The 12,900-nt window shown below is 57.2% G+C and overlaps 1 protein-coding gene across 7 annotated transcripts in view; it reads right to left on the bottom strand.

Annotated features, from left to right (window-relative positions):
- Positions 1–4,775: 4,775 nt before the first annotated feature.
- The window catches only part of RAB11FIP3 (RAB11 family interacting protein 3), a 96,565-nt gene continuing 88,440 nt past the window's right edge, over positions 4,776–12,900 (bottom strand). For all 7 annotated transcript variants that reach the window (XM_054080509.1, XM_054080510.1, XM_054080511.1 and 4 more), the window contains 4 exons: positions 11,355–11,492; positions 9,775–9,930; positions 9,216–9,356; positions 4,776–7,155 (listed from right to left, as the gene is read on the bottom strand). In XM_054080509.1, coding sequence (XP_053936484.1) covers positions 7,042–7,155; positions 9,216–9,356; positions 9,775–9,930; positions 11,355–11,492 — 549 coding nt within the window. In that variant the 3' untranslated portion in view covers positions 4,776–7,041. The remainder of the gene's footprint in view (positions 7,156–9,215; positions 9,357–9,774; positions 9,931–11,354; positions 11,493–12,900) is intronic.

Raw genomic sequence — 12,900 nt, 5'->3', positions numbered from 1 at the left:
GGGGGGGTCCGGGGGGGGTACGGCCACGGGGGCGGGAGGGGAGCGGAGCCCCGGGACGGCGGGGAGAGAGAGGAAGGAGAGGGAGCGGCGGGGGGGGAGCCAGGGGAGGACCCTCCCCCCGCAGGACCCTCCCCCGGACACCCTGCCCGGCCCCCCCCATCCCCATCCCCCCGGCACCGGGATGCAGCCCCCCCCGCCCCGGACAGCCCTGCGGGGGGGGCACCTAAAGGGGGGGTACAGTCAGGATGGGGGGGGGGGGCGATCAGATTGGGGGTCCTAGCTGGGATGGTCATGGTCAGGATAGGGGTCCCGTTCAGATTGGGGGTCCCAGTCAGGATGGGGTCCTGGGGTCCTGGTTGGGATGGGCGGGAGTGTCCCTGGTCAGACTGGGTGGTCCCAGCCAGGATAGGGGTTCCAGTCAGGATGGGGGTCCTGGTTGGGATGGGGGGGATGTCCCTGGTCAGATTGGGGGTCCCAGCCACTATGGGGGTCCCAGTCAGGATGAGGGTCCTGGTTGGGATGGTCATGGTCAGGATAGGGGTCCCGTTCAGATTGGGGGTCCCAGCCAGGATGGGGTCCTGGGGTCCTGGTTGGGATGGGGGGTGGGGGGGAGTGTCCCTGGTCAGATTGGGGGGTCCCATCCAGGATGGGGGTCCCAGTCAGGATGGGGGTCCTGGTTGGGATGGTCATGGCCAGGATGGGGGTCCTCGTCAGATTGGGGGTCTCAGCCAGGATGGGGGTCCTGGTTGGGATGGAGGGGAGGGGTGTCCCAGCCAGGATGGGCGTCCTAGTTGGGACGGTCATGGCCAGGATGGGGGTCCTGGTCAGGATCGGGGGGGGTCCCAATGAGGCTGGAGGTCGTGGTCAGGATGGGGGTCCCGTTCAGGTTTGGGGTCCTGGTCAGGATGGGGCAGTTGGAGGGGTCCCAGTGAGGCCGGGGGGTTCAGTCCAGCTGCGGGTCCTGCCCAGCTCCCCCCTAGATCACCCCCCCCATCCCCATTCCCCCTCAATCACCCCTATCCCCAATTCCCCTCAAGCATCCCCCCCAGCCCCCCCAGACCAGCCTCCAAACCCCACTCCTGTAAATCATCACTATAGAGGATATTGGGGGGGGGGGAGGGGGGTGTCCCTCCAGTCAGGCTGGGGGGGGTCCTGCTGAGGCTGGGGGTCCTGGTCAGGATACGAGGGGTCCTGGTCAGGATGGGAGGGTCTCGTTTAGGATGGTTAGGAGGTCCTCCAGTTAGGGGGTCCTGGACAGGTTCGGGGGTTCTTGGTCAGATTAGGGGGTCCCGGTCAGGATGGGGGTCCCAGTGAGGCTGGGGGTTCCTGGCCAGGTTAGGGGTCCCAGTCAGGCTGGGGTTCTTGGTCAGGATGGGGGTCCTGGTTAGGTTGGGGGGGGGGGTCCTGATCAGGTTGGGGGTCCTGGCCAGGATGGGGAGCTTGGCCAGGAGTGGAGGGTCATGGTCAGGATGGGAGTCGTGGTCAAGATGAGGGTCCCGGTGAGGCTGGGGGTCCTGTTCAGGTTGGGAGAGGTCCTGGTCAGAATGGGAGTCCTGGTCAGGATGGGAGTGGTCCTGGTAAGGTCTCGGTCAGGATGGGGGTCCTGGTCAGGCTGAGGAGGTCCTGGTGAGGCTGTGGGTTCCTGGTCAGAATGGGGGGGGGGGGGCAGTCAGGATAGGGGTTCCGAGTTGGGCTGGTGGTACCAGTCAGTGGAGGGGGGTCCTGGCAAGTCTAGGGGGGTCCTGGTTAGGCTGGAGGGTCCTGGTCAGGTCAGGGAGTCTTGGTCAGAGTGGGGGTCCTGCCAGACTGGAGGTTCTGGTCAGATTGGGGGTCCCCAACGAGGCTGAGGGGTCCTGGTCAAGCTGGGGGTCCCAGGCTGGGTTTCACCAAGAAGCCCTGAGAACTTTTGGGGTTCTCAGGGTGGAGGGACATCATTCCCTCTCCGGTGTCCAAGGGTTAATTACCCTATCCCAGCCCTGTCCAGGATGGGCAGCAAATGCAGAAAGAGAAGGAGCTGGAAATCCCTTTCTAAACAAGGGTCCTGCGGTGCAAAGCTCTGCTCTTCTCCACCCTCCAACCACGAGTCAACACCCAACGGCTGTGCGCGTTCCTGCACTGGGGTCCCAGCACCACAGGGTCCCGCTGGATGCGCCCCCGCTGCAGCCCTCTTGCCAGGGGATGGTGGACCTGGTCATGGCCACGTTTCGGGGGGCATTCCGAGGTGCCGGGTGCTACAGCACGGGAACCGCTGCCCAGGGATCTGGGGGGGTCCCATCCCTGGAGGGGTTTAAAAGCCAGAGAGATGAGGTGCTCAGCGATCTGGTTCAGTAGTGGACAAGGATGGTTGGACTCCATGATCTCAAAGGTCCTTTCCAACTCAATAAGTCTACATTTCTATGCCTGGGGAGGAGCTGGATGGATTCCCAACAGCCACCCCTTCTGCCTGCTGGATGGTCTCCCCATCCACAGCTGGAGCATCCCACCAGAGAAGCCAGAGCTGCCCAGTGGTGTTCAGAGCAGTGTTTGGGAAACAGCTCAGCTTCCCTGAGGAGATTTGGAGCTATGAAAGATCCGCAAACCTTTAACCCCGTTGGAAATCCATTTCACATCAAGAGCAACCTGATCCAGTGGGAGGTGTCCCTGCCCATGGCAGGGGGTGTGGAGCTGGATGGGCTTTAAGGTCCCTTCTGCCCCAATCCATTCCATGATTCTATGAAATATATATATTTAAATGCATTTAATTTATTTATCATAAATAATAACACGGAGCTGAGCCACCGTTGTGATGGGGAAGAGCCCTTTGGAGCAGCTCTGGAGCTGTTCTGAAGGATGTGGAGACGTTTGGAGCTTTAGGGCTTTTCTGGAACAGTTTCGAAGAGGTTGGAGAGGTTTCAATCCCTTTGGAGACCTTTCCCAAGGGTGTGCAGAAGCATCTGAGTGCTTCCAAGCAGCTACAAGTACCCTTGGATGAGTTTTAGAGCAGCTTCGGAGCAGCACGGAGCTGGATTAAGGTTGCTTTATGCCTCTTTGGTATCAAAGTTGGGGGATTTGGGTGGTTTTGAACTGTTTGGAGAAGTTTAGAGACGTTACTGAACAGAGAGGTGCGATGGGAAGGGCTGGAGGAGTTCCAGGGGCCTTGTGGGGGGCGTTTGAGCACTTGAGGCATTTCACAGCCGGGCAGAGGAGGCTTAGAGTGCTTCAGAGCTGCTACAAGGGCTTATCATCCATTTTGAGCTATTTCAAGGAGTTTTAGAAGAGTTTAGAGGACTTTTAAGAGCTACTCTGAGCCGCTCCAAGCAGTTTCAGTATCTTGGTGGGTTTTAGGGCTGCTTTGAGGAACCTGAGAGCTATTTGAGCAATGCAAGTGCCACCCCATCCAGTTCCACCCCGTGCCATGGGCAGGGACACCTCCCACTGGATCAGGGGCTCCAAGCCCCATCCAACCTGGCCTGGAACACCTCCAGGGATGGGGCAGCCACCACTGCTCTGGGCAACCTGGGCCAGGGCCTCCCCACCCTCACAGGAAAACGTTTCTTCCCAAGATCTCACCTCAATCTCCACTCTTGCAGCTGAAAACCGTTCCCCCTCATCCTGTCCCTGCACTCCCTGATCCAGAGCCCCTCCCCACCTCTCCTGGAGCCCCTTTCAGTACTGGAAGCTGCTCTGAGGTCTCCTCGGAGCCTTCTCTTCTCCAGGCTGAACAACCTCAACTCCCTCAGCCTGTCCTGGTACAGGAGGTGCTCCAGAAATCTTGGTCCTTAGAGAGGTGCAGAGCGGTTCTGAGCTCTACAGAGGTGTTCTAGAACAGTAAGGATGAATCATGGAATCATAGACTCATAGAACATCTTGTGTTGGAAAAGACACACAAGGATCATGGAGTCCAACTGCTGTTCCTGACCAGGACAACCCCAACATTCACTTGGGGTGTTTTAGAGAGCAAAAAGCATGATAGAGGCATTGCCCGGCACTCCAAGCTCTCTGCAGCAGCTCCAGGTGTACCTGAGGTCCTCAGAAGAGTTGAGAACAAGAGCCTGGAGTCATCCGGAGGCGCTGCAGGAGCTGAGAGGGGATTTTGCAGGCTGGAGCCCTTTGGGGCGGCTTACAGGAGCCGCGAGGAGGTGGGGGGACAGCTTAAAGGGGTGTGAAGCAGCTTAGCTGGGTGGTTTAGAGCGTTTAAGGGATTTTTGGAGTGGTTCGGCAGCCAAATGCTCAGAGGGGTTTAGCACAGTACAGGAACAGGAAAGCCTCCGTGAGCTCCCTGGAGCAGAGCCCGAGCAAGTCCCTGCTGGGGCTGAGCCACAGCCCCCCAAAGGAGAGGGGTCCTGGCCAGGCTGGGGAGGTCCTGGTCAGGATGGAGGATCCATCAAGCTGGGGAAGTCCTGGTCAGGACTGAGGATCCGTCAAGCTGGGGAGGTCCTGGCCAGGATTAAGGATCCATCAAGTTGGGGAGGTCCTGGCCAGGTAAGGGGGTCCCAATCAGGCTGGAGGATTCCTGGTCAGGTTGGGGCTCCTGGTCAGGCTGGAGGACGCCTAGGGGAACACCAGGCCAGCTCTAAAGGTCTCTCACCCCACATGGATCCCACCAGAACAGGGATGGGTGACTCCTCCCCACTTCCCATCTGCATGGCTTGGCCGGCCGGGAGGGTTTGCCTCCCTCCTCCATCCACAATCCCCAAAATCAAGACCCTCTTTGGGGCAGGGGCATTTCCACTCCGGCCCAGCCCCTCTGCACGGATGCTCGGAGCTTCCCCTGCAAAAAGAACCTCTCTGGGCAGTAATAGTAACAGCTTTTAATCCAACAAGAATTGATACATCAGTTAAGACAATACTGTTTTTGCCTCTTTTTTCGGGGGACTTCCTTCACATACCGGTGGGGAAAGAGGAACCTTATTGGGAAGTACAGTTTCTGGGCTGGTTCTTTTCCTTTTCCATAGGGCCTTTAAAGCATGGTGAATGTGCAAGTCAGTGCTTTGTTTGCTTAATATTTTTTTCCCGGTGCTTATTTACAGTTACAGTACCTCTTTGTGAGCGACAGGAAAAAAAAAAAAGACGATTGTTTGAACCAGGGATCCGTGATCCCAAGTCGAGAAAGGCAGATCTCCCATATTTATATATTTATACATATATATATATATGCTTTTTGTGTATACACAGATACATTTCTCTCTTCTTTAAAGTATTAAAAAAATGATCGACCTTCATTCTATAAAAATACCTACTCTACAAGATAGAAAAATTTTTCCCTCTCTAAGTATACACTGATTTACACCCAAAACTTCTCTGGAAATGTACATTACGTGGCTTCTTCCCGCCGACTCGGGGCAGGGAGGGGAGTGGATGCCGGGGATGGGAAGGGGTGTGGGAGCGCTCAGTGCTCCCCTCGCCTCACCCAAGGGTTTTGGGGCTCAAGGCCACGGGGTTTGAGCACCCGGAGGTGAAGTGTTTCGAAAGGAGTTGGGGAGAGGGAGGGTGAAGGCAGCCGCCACCTCTCCCGGCACAAACGGCGCGTGGGCTGCTCTGCCAGGGAAGCGTTTTGGGGAGATGTGGCTCTCCCCCCAAGGCGCTGGTGGCCAAGGGATCGCTGTGGCTTCGGTGTTCAGGCCACTCGGACACTTCTAAAACCTGACAAGCAGGAAAAAGAACCGCTTTTTTAGGGGCCTGAGGTACTGAGTGAAGCTGGATCCTTGGGAAGCCGCCGGCTGCCTCCTCCCGGGAGCCAGAGAGGAGCGAGGCGGTGGAAGCGGCCGCATCCCCAGGTTGATGCTCCACCACGGCTGCTTGTGCCAGCGAGCCAAAAGCTGTCTGGTGCAAACATGGCTTTTGTTTCCCAGGGAGCTGCTGCTGGATTCTCTGCTCTCCTCTCCCCAACAGCACCGAGATTTCAGCCGGGGGGCTGAGAACTGAGAGCTGCTGCTCCGTTTCCTAGGGAAAAGGCAGGGCAAGGCGGCCGGAGCAGGTTCTCCCTCCAGGACTGCAGCTATCACCAGCAGAGCCCTGCTCCGGGTGGGAATGGCACACTGTCCCCAGGCCAGGGACCTTGGGAGGTGACGTGGAGAGCTCAGCCCTCTCCGCTGCGGCTCTGTGCCCCCGCACCACGCCAGGCAAGCCAAGCTAGGATGGGGCGAGGTGGCCAGGACCAGCCTCCAGTGCAAGTTGAAGAGTCGCAGCCTTTCCCCAGTCCCTGCAGGCTGGACAGACAGCACCCAGGTCCGACCTCTCCTCTGAGAGCTCAGCAGGCGCCCGCAGAGCCCGTGGCAGCACCGGGAGCAGGGAAGAGGGCGGCGGGGCCGACGGTAGTGAGCCACGGACAGTGAAAATAAATAAGGAGGCAGGTGACAAAGTGCGCTTATGCCCTGTCCCAAAGGCAGCCGCTCGCCTGCCTCTTTCTGCGAGGGAGAGAGGAGCCAGGGAGCTCTCTGCACGCAACCCCTTCCCGAGCAGAAGCGGCAGGGCAAGGATTAACTGTGCCAGCTGAATGAGGACATTTGCATTAAGTTAATTAAAAAAAAAAAAACACCTCTACAAGTCCGGGACGTGTTTCCCTCTTTCCCAGCACTGTCCCAGTGAGTGAGTGTGTCAGGGACACTTTGGCAAAGCAGATACTGGGGTTGGACAGGGCAGGAAGGGAAAACGTCAGCTCTGCTGCTTCCTTCTCCGTCCCGTTATCCTGCAGTTGAGAGAAACTCTCTCCTTACAGCTCCTGCTCGCACCCTGCGCTCCGCTGGCAGAACAGTTCCCAGATTCACGGGCAGCAGGGCCGACGCAGGTCCTTCCTCCAGCTGTCTGGTGCCTGGGTTTCTTCTCCAGGTTCCCTTTCACCCCTCAGAACCAGAAGGGTTTCAAAATAGCAGATTAAGACAACGAAGCCTTGCTGCTGGTTTTCTTTTTCCCTGGTCCGCTGGCTAATTCACCCACCGGTCTGACGCGATGCTTCCTTGTGCCTTCATCAAGAGCAAAGACGCTTTGAGTCCCTCTTTATCCTCTCAGAGCACCAAATCCGCACCCATCGATGAGCGCGCAGCCGGTGGCTCTCAGCTGCTCCTACTTGACTTCCAGGATGGAGGGATTCGTCTCCATGATGGCCACGATGATCCTGTCGATGTAATCCTGCAGGCGAAAGTTGATCTCCTCTTGCTTCTGAATCGCTTCCATGAGCTGCAAAGGAGGGAGGGAGGGAGTGAGAGGTCCCCGCCTGCTGCTGCCCAGAGACAGAAGTGAGGCTTCTCGTGACTGTGCACCCACAGAGATCCCTCCCTTCCCCTTTCTGCTCATGGCCACGTGCAAGTGCTTCACAGCAGGACTGTGAGGGAGCAGATGGGTCACAGGTGACTCCTGCAGGCTCTGGAGCCCCCAGCTGAGCTCCCTGCTCCTGCCCTTCTGCCCATTAGGTCTACCCCGACAAATGCTCCTGCATCCTCACCACAGGATTGTGATTTCACATCACATCCCTCACCACAGGAAGGACATGGAGCTGTTGGAGCGAGTCCAGAGGAGGCCATGGAGATGCAGGGCCAGGGAGGGGATTCTGACCCTGCACTCGGCGCTGGTGAGGCTGCACCTCTAATACTGTGTTCCGTTCTGGGCCCCTCACTCCAAGAAGGATGTTGAGGCTCTGGAGTGTGTCCAGAGAAGAGCAACAAAGCTGATGGAGGGGCTGGAGAACAAGTCTGATGAGGAGCGGCTGAGAGAGCTGGGGTTGTTTAGCCTGGAGAAGAGGAGGCTGAGGGGAGACCTTATTGCTCTCTACAACTGCCTGGAAGGAGGTTGTAGTGATGTGGGTGCTGGGCTCTTCTCCCCAGTGACAGGGGACAGGACAAGGGGGAATGGCCTCAAGCTGCACCAGGGGAGGGTCAGACTGGATATCAGGAAAAAATTTTCACAGCAAGGATCATCGGGCCCTGTCAGAGGCTGGCAGGGAGGGGGTGGAGTCCCCATCCCTGGAGGTATTTAAAAGACAGGTAGACGAGGTGCTCAGGGACATGGTTTAGGGGCAGATAGGAATGGTTGGACTCGATGATCCAAGTGGTCTTTTCCAGCCTGGTGATTCTATGATGTGAGGGCTGGAGCACCTCCTGTACAAGGACAGGCTGAGAGAGTTGGGGTTGTTCAGCCCAGAGAAGAGAAGGCTGTGGGGAGAACTTAGAGCAGCTTCCAGTCCTGAAAGGGGCCCCGGGAAAGCTGGGGAGCGGCTCTGGATCAGGGAGTGCAGGGATGGGATGAGGGGGAATGGTTTTCAGCTACAAGAGGGGAGATTGAGATGAGATCTTGGGGAGAAATGTTTTGCTGTGAGGGTGGGGAGGCCCTGGCCCAGGTTGCCCAGAGCAGTGGTGGCTGCCCCATCCCTGTAGGGGTTCCAGGCCAGGTTGGATGGGGCTTGGAGCCCCTGATCCAGCGGGAGGTGTCCCTGCCCATGGCAGAGGGTGGAACTGCATGGGCTTTAAGGTCCCTTCCAACCCAAACCATTCCATGATCCCCAGGTCTCCAAACCACACAAATGAGTGCCAGACCGCAGTGGGGAGGCTGAGCCCAGACGCTACAGGAGCAGGCACTGGTATCTCTGGGGCTTCCCCAGCCTTTCCCTGTCCTTGAGCAGCTCCGGCTTAAGATGAGGTGATGCCCTCAGCTGCTGGCCCTGCTCACTCCTGTCCTTCCTCAGTTTCCCAGCCAGATGGGACCTTTGTGAAAGCAGGGAGCATCGCATCTCCCTTTGCCCCCCCTAAACACACGTGCTCTCCCATTACACTTCCCAGGGTGTGAAGGATATTCTGACAGGCAGGCTCGCACACCAGGATATGGGATACAGCCATGGAGCCGGGCACGCACATGTCAGGGAAGCCAAGATCCCTTTTAAGAGCAGTTTTAAGGCAGCTACAGACAGACAGACAGACAGACAGTCACACCCCGCGCTCCCTGGTCTGTCCCGGGAAGAGGAAGGCAGTCACAGGGCAGGCAAAGCAGAGCCACCAGAATCAGCAAGCTGGAAGGGAGCAGCTTCCCCTGTTCCCAGGACAGAGGGCTGGCAGGCAGGGTAAGCCCTGCAAGCTCTCCAAGGAGTTGTGTGGGTATTTCTTTGCTCCTGAGAGCTTTGGAGTGGATTTTGGGAGTGAGCTGCAGCACAGACAGGGCCACAGCAGCTCCTCCCATGCCCTCCGTTGGCTGAGGGGAGAGGAGAAGCACCAGCCCTTTCCAGGGAAGCGGTACCCAGTGGCACGTACCTCGTCTCTGGAGACTGAGCTGATCTCTGCTGCCAGGGATTCAGAGAAGGAGGCCGAGAAGAGGTTCTTGGCTCCCTGGATGCTCAAGTTAATGATCTGCCCATTCAGTTCGTCGTTCTGCTCCTTCAGGTTCCTGTTATCCTGTTCATAACAGACAAACATCAGATGCTGTTGAAGCTTGTGGTGCCCCAAGAGCAGAACTGGCCCAGGAAGGCAGGGGCATTCATCCTAACCAGCAACTCATACAGTGCTGAGAAGAGCACTCTGTCTCCTGACTCTGATTTGGCAGAGCCTGGAGAACCGTGGAAACCTGGGATGTGCTGGGGAGACCCAGGAAAAACAGCAGAGAGAGGGACTCTTCAGTGTACATGCTGTCCTTCAGAGGAAGGAGCCAACCTCTCCTGTCCCAGGACAGGGGAGCAAGAAAGCAATGGGCTGATGGATCCATGGTCAGGAGCCTCTCAACCCCCGCTGATCCCTCCCCCATGTCAGGGAACCTGCATCTTCTCTTGCAGAGCACACAGCCATGCTGCTTCCCTCCCTGCCCGGCCCTGCATACCTGCTTGAGCTGCTTGATCTCTTGCTCCAGCTCCGTCTCCCGTGTCCTGCTGTTGTACTCCTGGAGCCCCATGCTGCTGCTCCTGCCTCTTCGCTGCTCAGCTTCCAGTTTGAAGAGCTGCAAGTGCTCGAGCTGCTTCCTGAGGTCCTCAATGAGCTGCAGCACAAGAGAAGGGGACAACTGAGTGCCGCATCCCCTGCAAGTCTGGCAGATTGCACTGGTCACGGCTGGTGTGACAGATGGGCTGTCCTCCAGCTGGGAGCAACCCCATCGACTGCAGGATTAACAGACCCTTTCCACATGGCTTCTCTTTTTTCCATGCCTTTATTGAACAGGAAAGGGGCAGCAACTTCAATACATGACAGCAGCCCCAGCTCCAACAAGGACAAGTTGGAGCACCAAAGATCACAGAATCAGGCAATGGTTTGGGTTGGAAGGGACCTCAAAGCCCATCCAGTCCCACCCCCTGCCATGGGCAGGGACACCTCCCACTGGATCAGGGGCTCCAAGACCCATCCAACCTGGCCTTGAACCCCTCCAGGGATGGGGCAGCCACCACTGCTCTGGGCAACCCGGGCCAGGGCCTCCCCACCCTCACAGCAAAACATTTCTTCCCAAGATCTCATCTGTCTCCCCTCTTGCAGCTGAAAACCTCATCCTCTCTCTGTACTCCCTGATCCAGAGTGCCTCCTCGGCTTTCCTGGAGCCCCTTTCAGCACTGGAAGCTGCTCTAGGGTCTCCTTGGAGCCTTCTCTTCTCCAGGCTGAACAACCTCAACTCACTCAGCCTGTCCTTGTGCAAGAGCTGCTTCAGCCCTCACATCATCTCTGTGGCCTCCTCTGGACTCGCTCCAACAGCTCCATGTCCTTCCTGTGCTGAGGACTCCAGAACTGGATGCAGGACTCCAGGTGGGGTCTCACCAGAGTGGAGCAGAGGTGCAGAATCCCCTCCCTGGTCCTGCTGGTCTCAGTGCTGTGGATGCAGCCCAGGACACGGCTGGATGCTGTCTCCAGCTCTGCAGCAGAACCACCCCCAGCAATGCAGGCACCCACTCTGGCAGTTCCTCCTTCCTCAGCACTGTGAATCCCCATCTCACCCGAGCGCTCTCAACATCACCAAAATGACAATCCATTCCACTTTGAGGCCCAAAGCTGCTTTTGTATCACCACAACAAGCCCTGCTTGAGCCTCCAGCTGGAATTATCAACCACCCAGACACCTGGAAGGGGCTGACAGAGCTGTTTTTCAGCCCCCAAGCACAAAGGAGCTGGCAGCTCTCACCCAGGCAGCCTCGCAGCCCTCTCCTCCCACCTCCACGTGCCATCGCCACGATGCTTCTGCCACTGCTCCTTCCACGCAGGAGAGAAATGGGCCCCAGGGGTGGCAGAGCCCCATGGGGTTTGCAGATGCAAACATGCTCGGCTGATTTAACGCTCAGTTAAGCTGCTGTGCTCCTTTTCTCTGCCTGGACAGGACCAAATGCTCCAGCTCCACCTATTTTTGGAGAGGCTGCCTCCAGCTTCCCCACAGAGCCCTAGTTTGGGGGACAGGGCTGTGGAAGGCAGCACCAACTCTACTCACCTCCTGCGTTGACTCCTTCTCCTTCTGGAATTGGTGCCTCTCCTGACTCAGCTTGTCCCCCATCTTCCTCTTTTTCTCCTGCTCCTCTGTGAGCTGCACAGTGAGGTCTTCAATCTCATCCAGCAGCTTCTGCTTCTCCTGTGAACAACAAGGAAGGCGAGAGTCACAGGGCCCGCTTCCATTCAGCGCTGCCAAGGCTCTTCCCACTTATTCAAGGACACGGCGCATGCTGAGCACCACGGGGAAGGCTCTTCTCACTGACGCATTCGGATGCTCTGCCTGCTGGGATTTCATTCGCTGTCTGAGGGCTTCACAGCCCGAGGTCTTTGGCAGCAGCAAGAGGAGCCACACACCAAAATAGCACTGCTAAGAGAGAGGGAATAAGGGATGACTCAAGAATAAATACACACAGGCAAATATCCGCTCGTGTGTAGCTTTCTGGGCAGCGTGGGACAGGGCTGGGGCAGGACTGCGGCCAGCACAATGGCTACCGGCCAAGAGGAGACATTAAATCATAAGGTTCCTGGGGTATGAATATTGGAAAAGCCAGGAATCCAAGATCTGAAGCGACTCTAGGGATGCTCGTTCTCGTTTCAGATAGGAAAGAATTTAATTGAGGACTGAACCAAGAAGGAATATAGGATCGGAGAACCATTAAGCTTGGAAAAGCCCTCTAAGCTCATTCAGTCCAACTGTCAGCCCAGCCCCACCGTGCCGGCTAAACCATGTCCCAAAGTGCCATGGCCACATGCTTTTTGAACCCCTCCAGGGATGGAGACTCCCCCACCGCCCTGGGCAGCCTCTGCCAGGGCTTCACTGCTCTGTCAGTGAAGAAATGTTTCCTAATAGCCAATCTAAACCTCCCCTGGCACAACTTGAGGCCGTTTCCTCTCATCCCATCCCTTGTCACTTGGGAGCAGAGCCCAGCACCCACCTCGCTCCAACCTCCTTTCCAGGAGCTGCAGAGAGCGATGAGGTCTTCCCTCAGCCTCCTCTTCTCCAGACTAAACACCCCCAGGGCCCTCAGCCGCTCCCACAACCCCTGTTCTCCAGACCCTTCCCCAGCTCCGTTCCCTTCTCCAGATGCACTCCAGCCCCTCAAGGTCTTTCTTAGAGTGAGGGGCCCAAAACTGAACAAGGATTTGAGGTGCAGCCTCACCAGCACCGAGTGCAGGGGACGATCCCTGCCCTGCTCCTGCTGGCCACATCATTTTTTGGCCAGTTTAAGCCAGGATGTAAAACATAGAGGGTTTGGCTTACAGAAATACAGTTGCCACCAAGCAAAGCCAGTGATGGACAGCCCATGCCACAAGGAGGTGAGGAGCAGCTCCAAGAGGGAGCTCTGGCTCCTGGGTGTGGGTGTCCTGGTCCATGGACTAAAAGCACCACACCAGCAGGAATCGCAACGCTGACAACCTCACCATGAATTCAGACAAGAAAACAGATAGTTTATCAGCAGGGCTTTCTTCCTTGGAAGGGAGCGGCAGCGACTACACCTCTCATTCCTCCTTAATCCCATTAACTGGGGAGAAAAGCAGCCTTCTCT

This window comes from Cuculus canorus, chromosome 15 (assembly GCF_017976375.1).
Source record: "Cuculus canorus isolate bCucCan1 chromosome 15, bCucCan1.pri, whole genome shotgun sequence".
Classification (NCBI taxonomy): domain Eukaryota; kingdom Metazoa; phylum Chordata; class Aves; order Cuculiformes; family Cuculidae; genus Cuculus; species Cuculus canorus.
The sequence above is the reverse complement of the archived record's forward strand: the minus strand, read 5'-3'. Positions and strand labels throughout refer to the sequence as shown.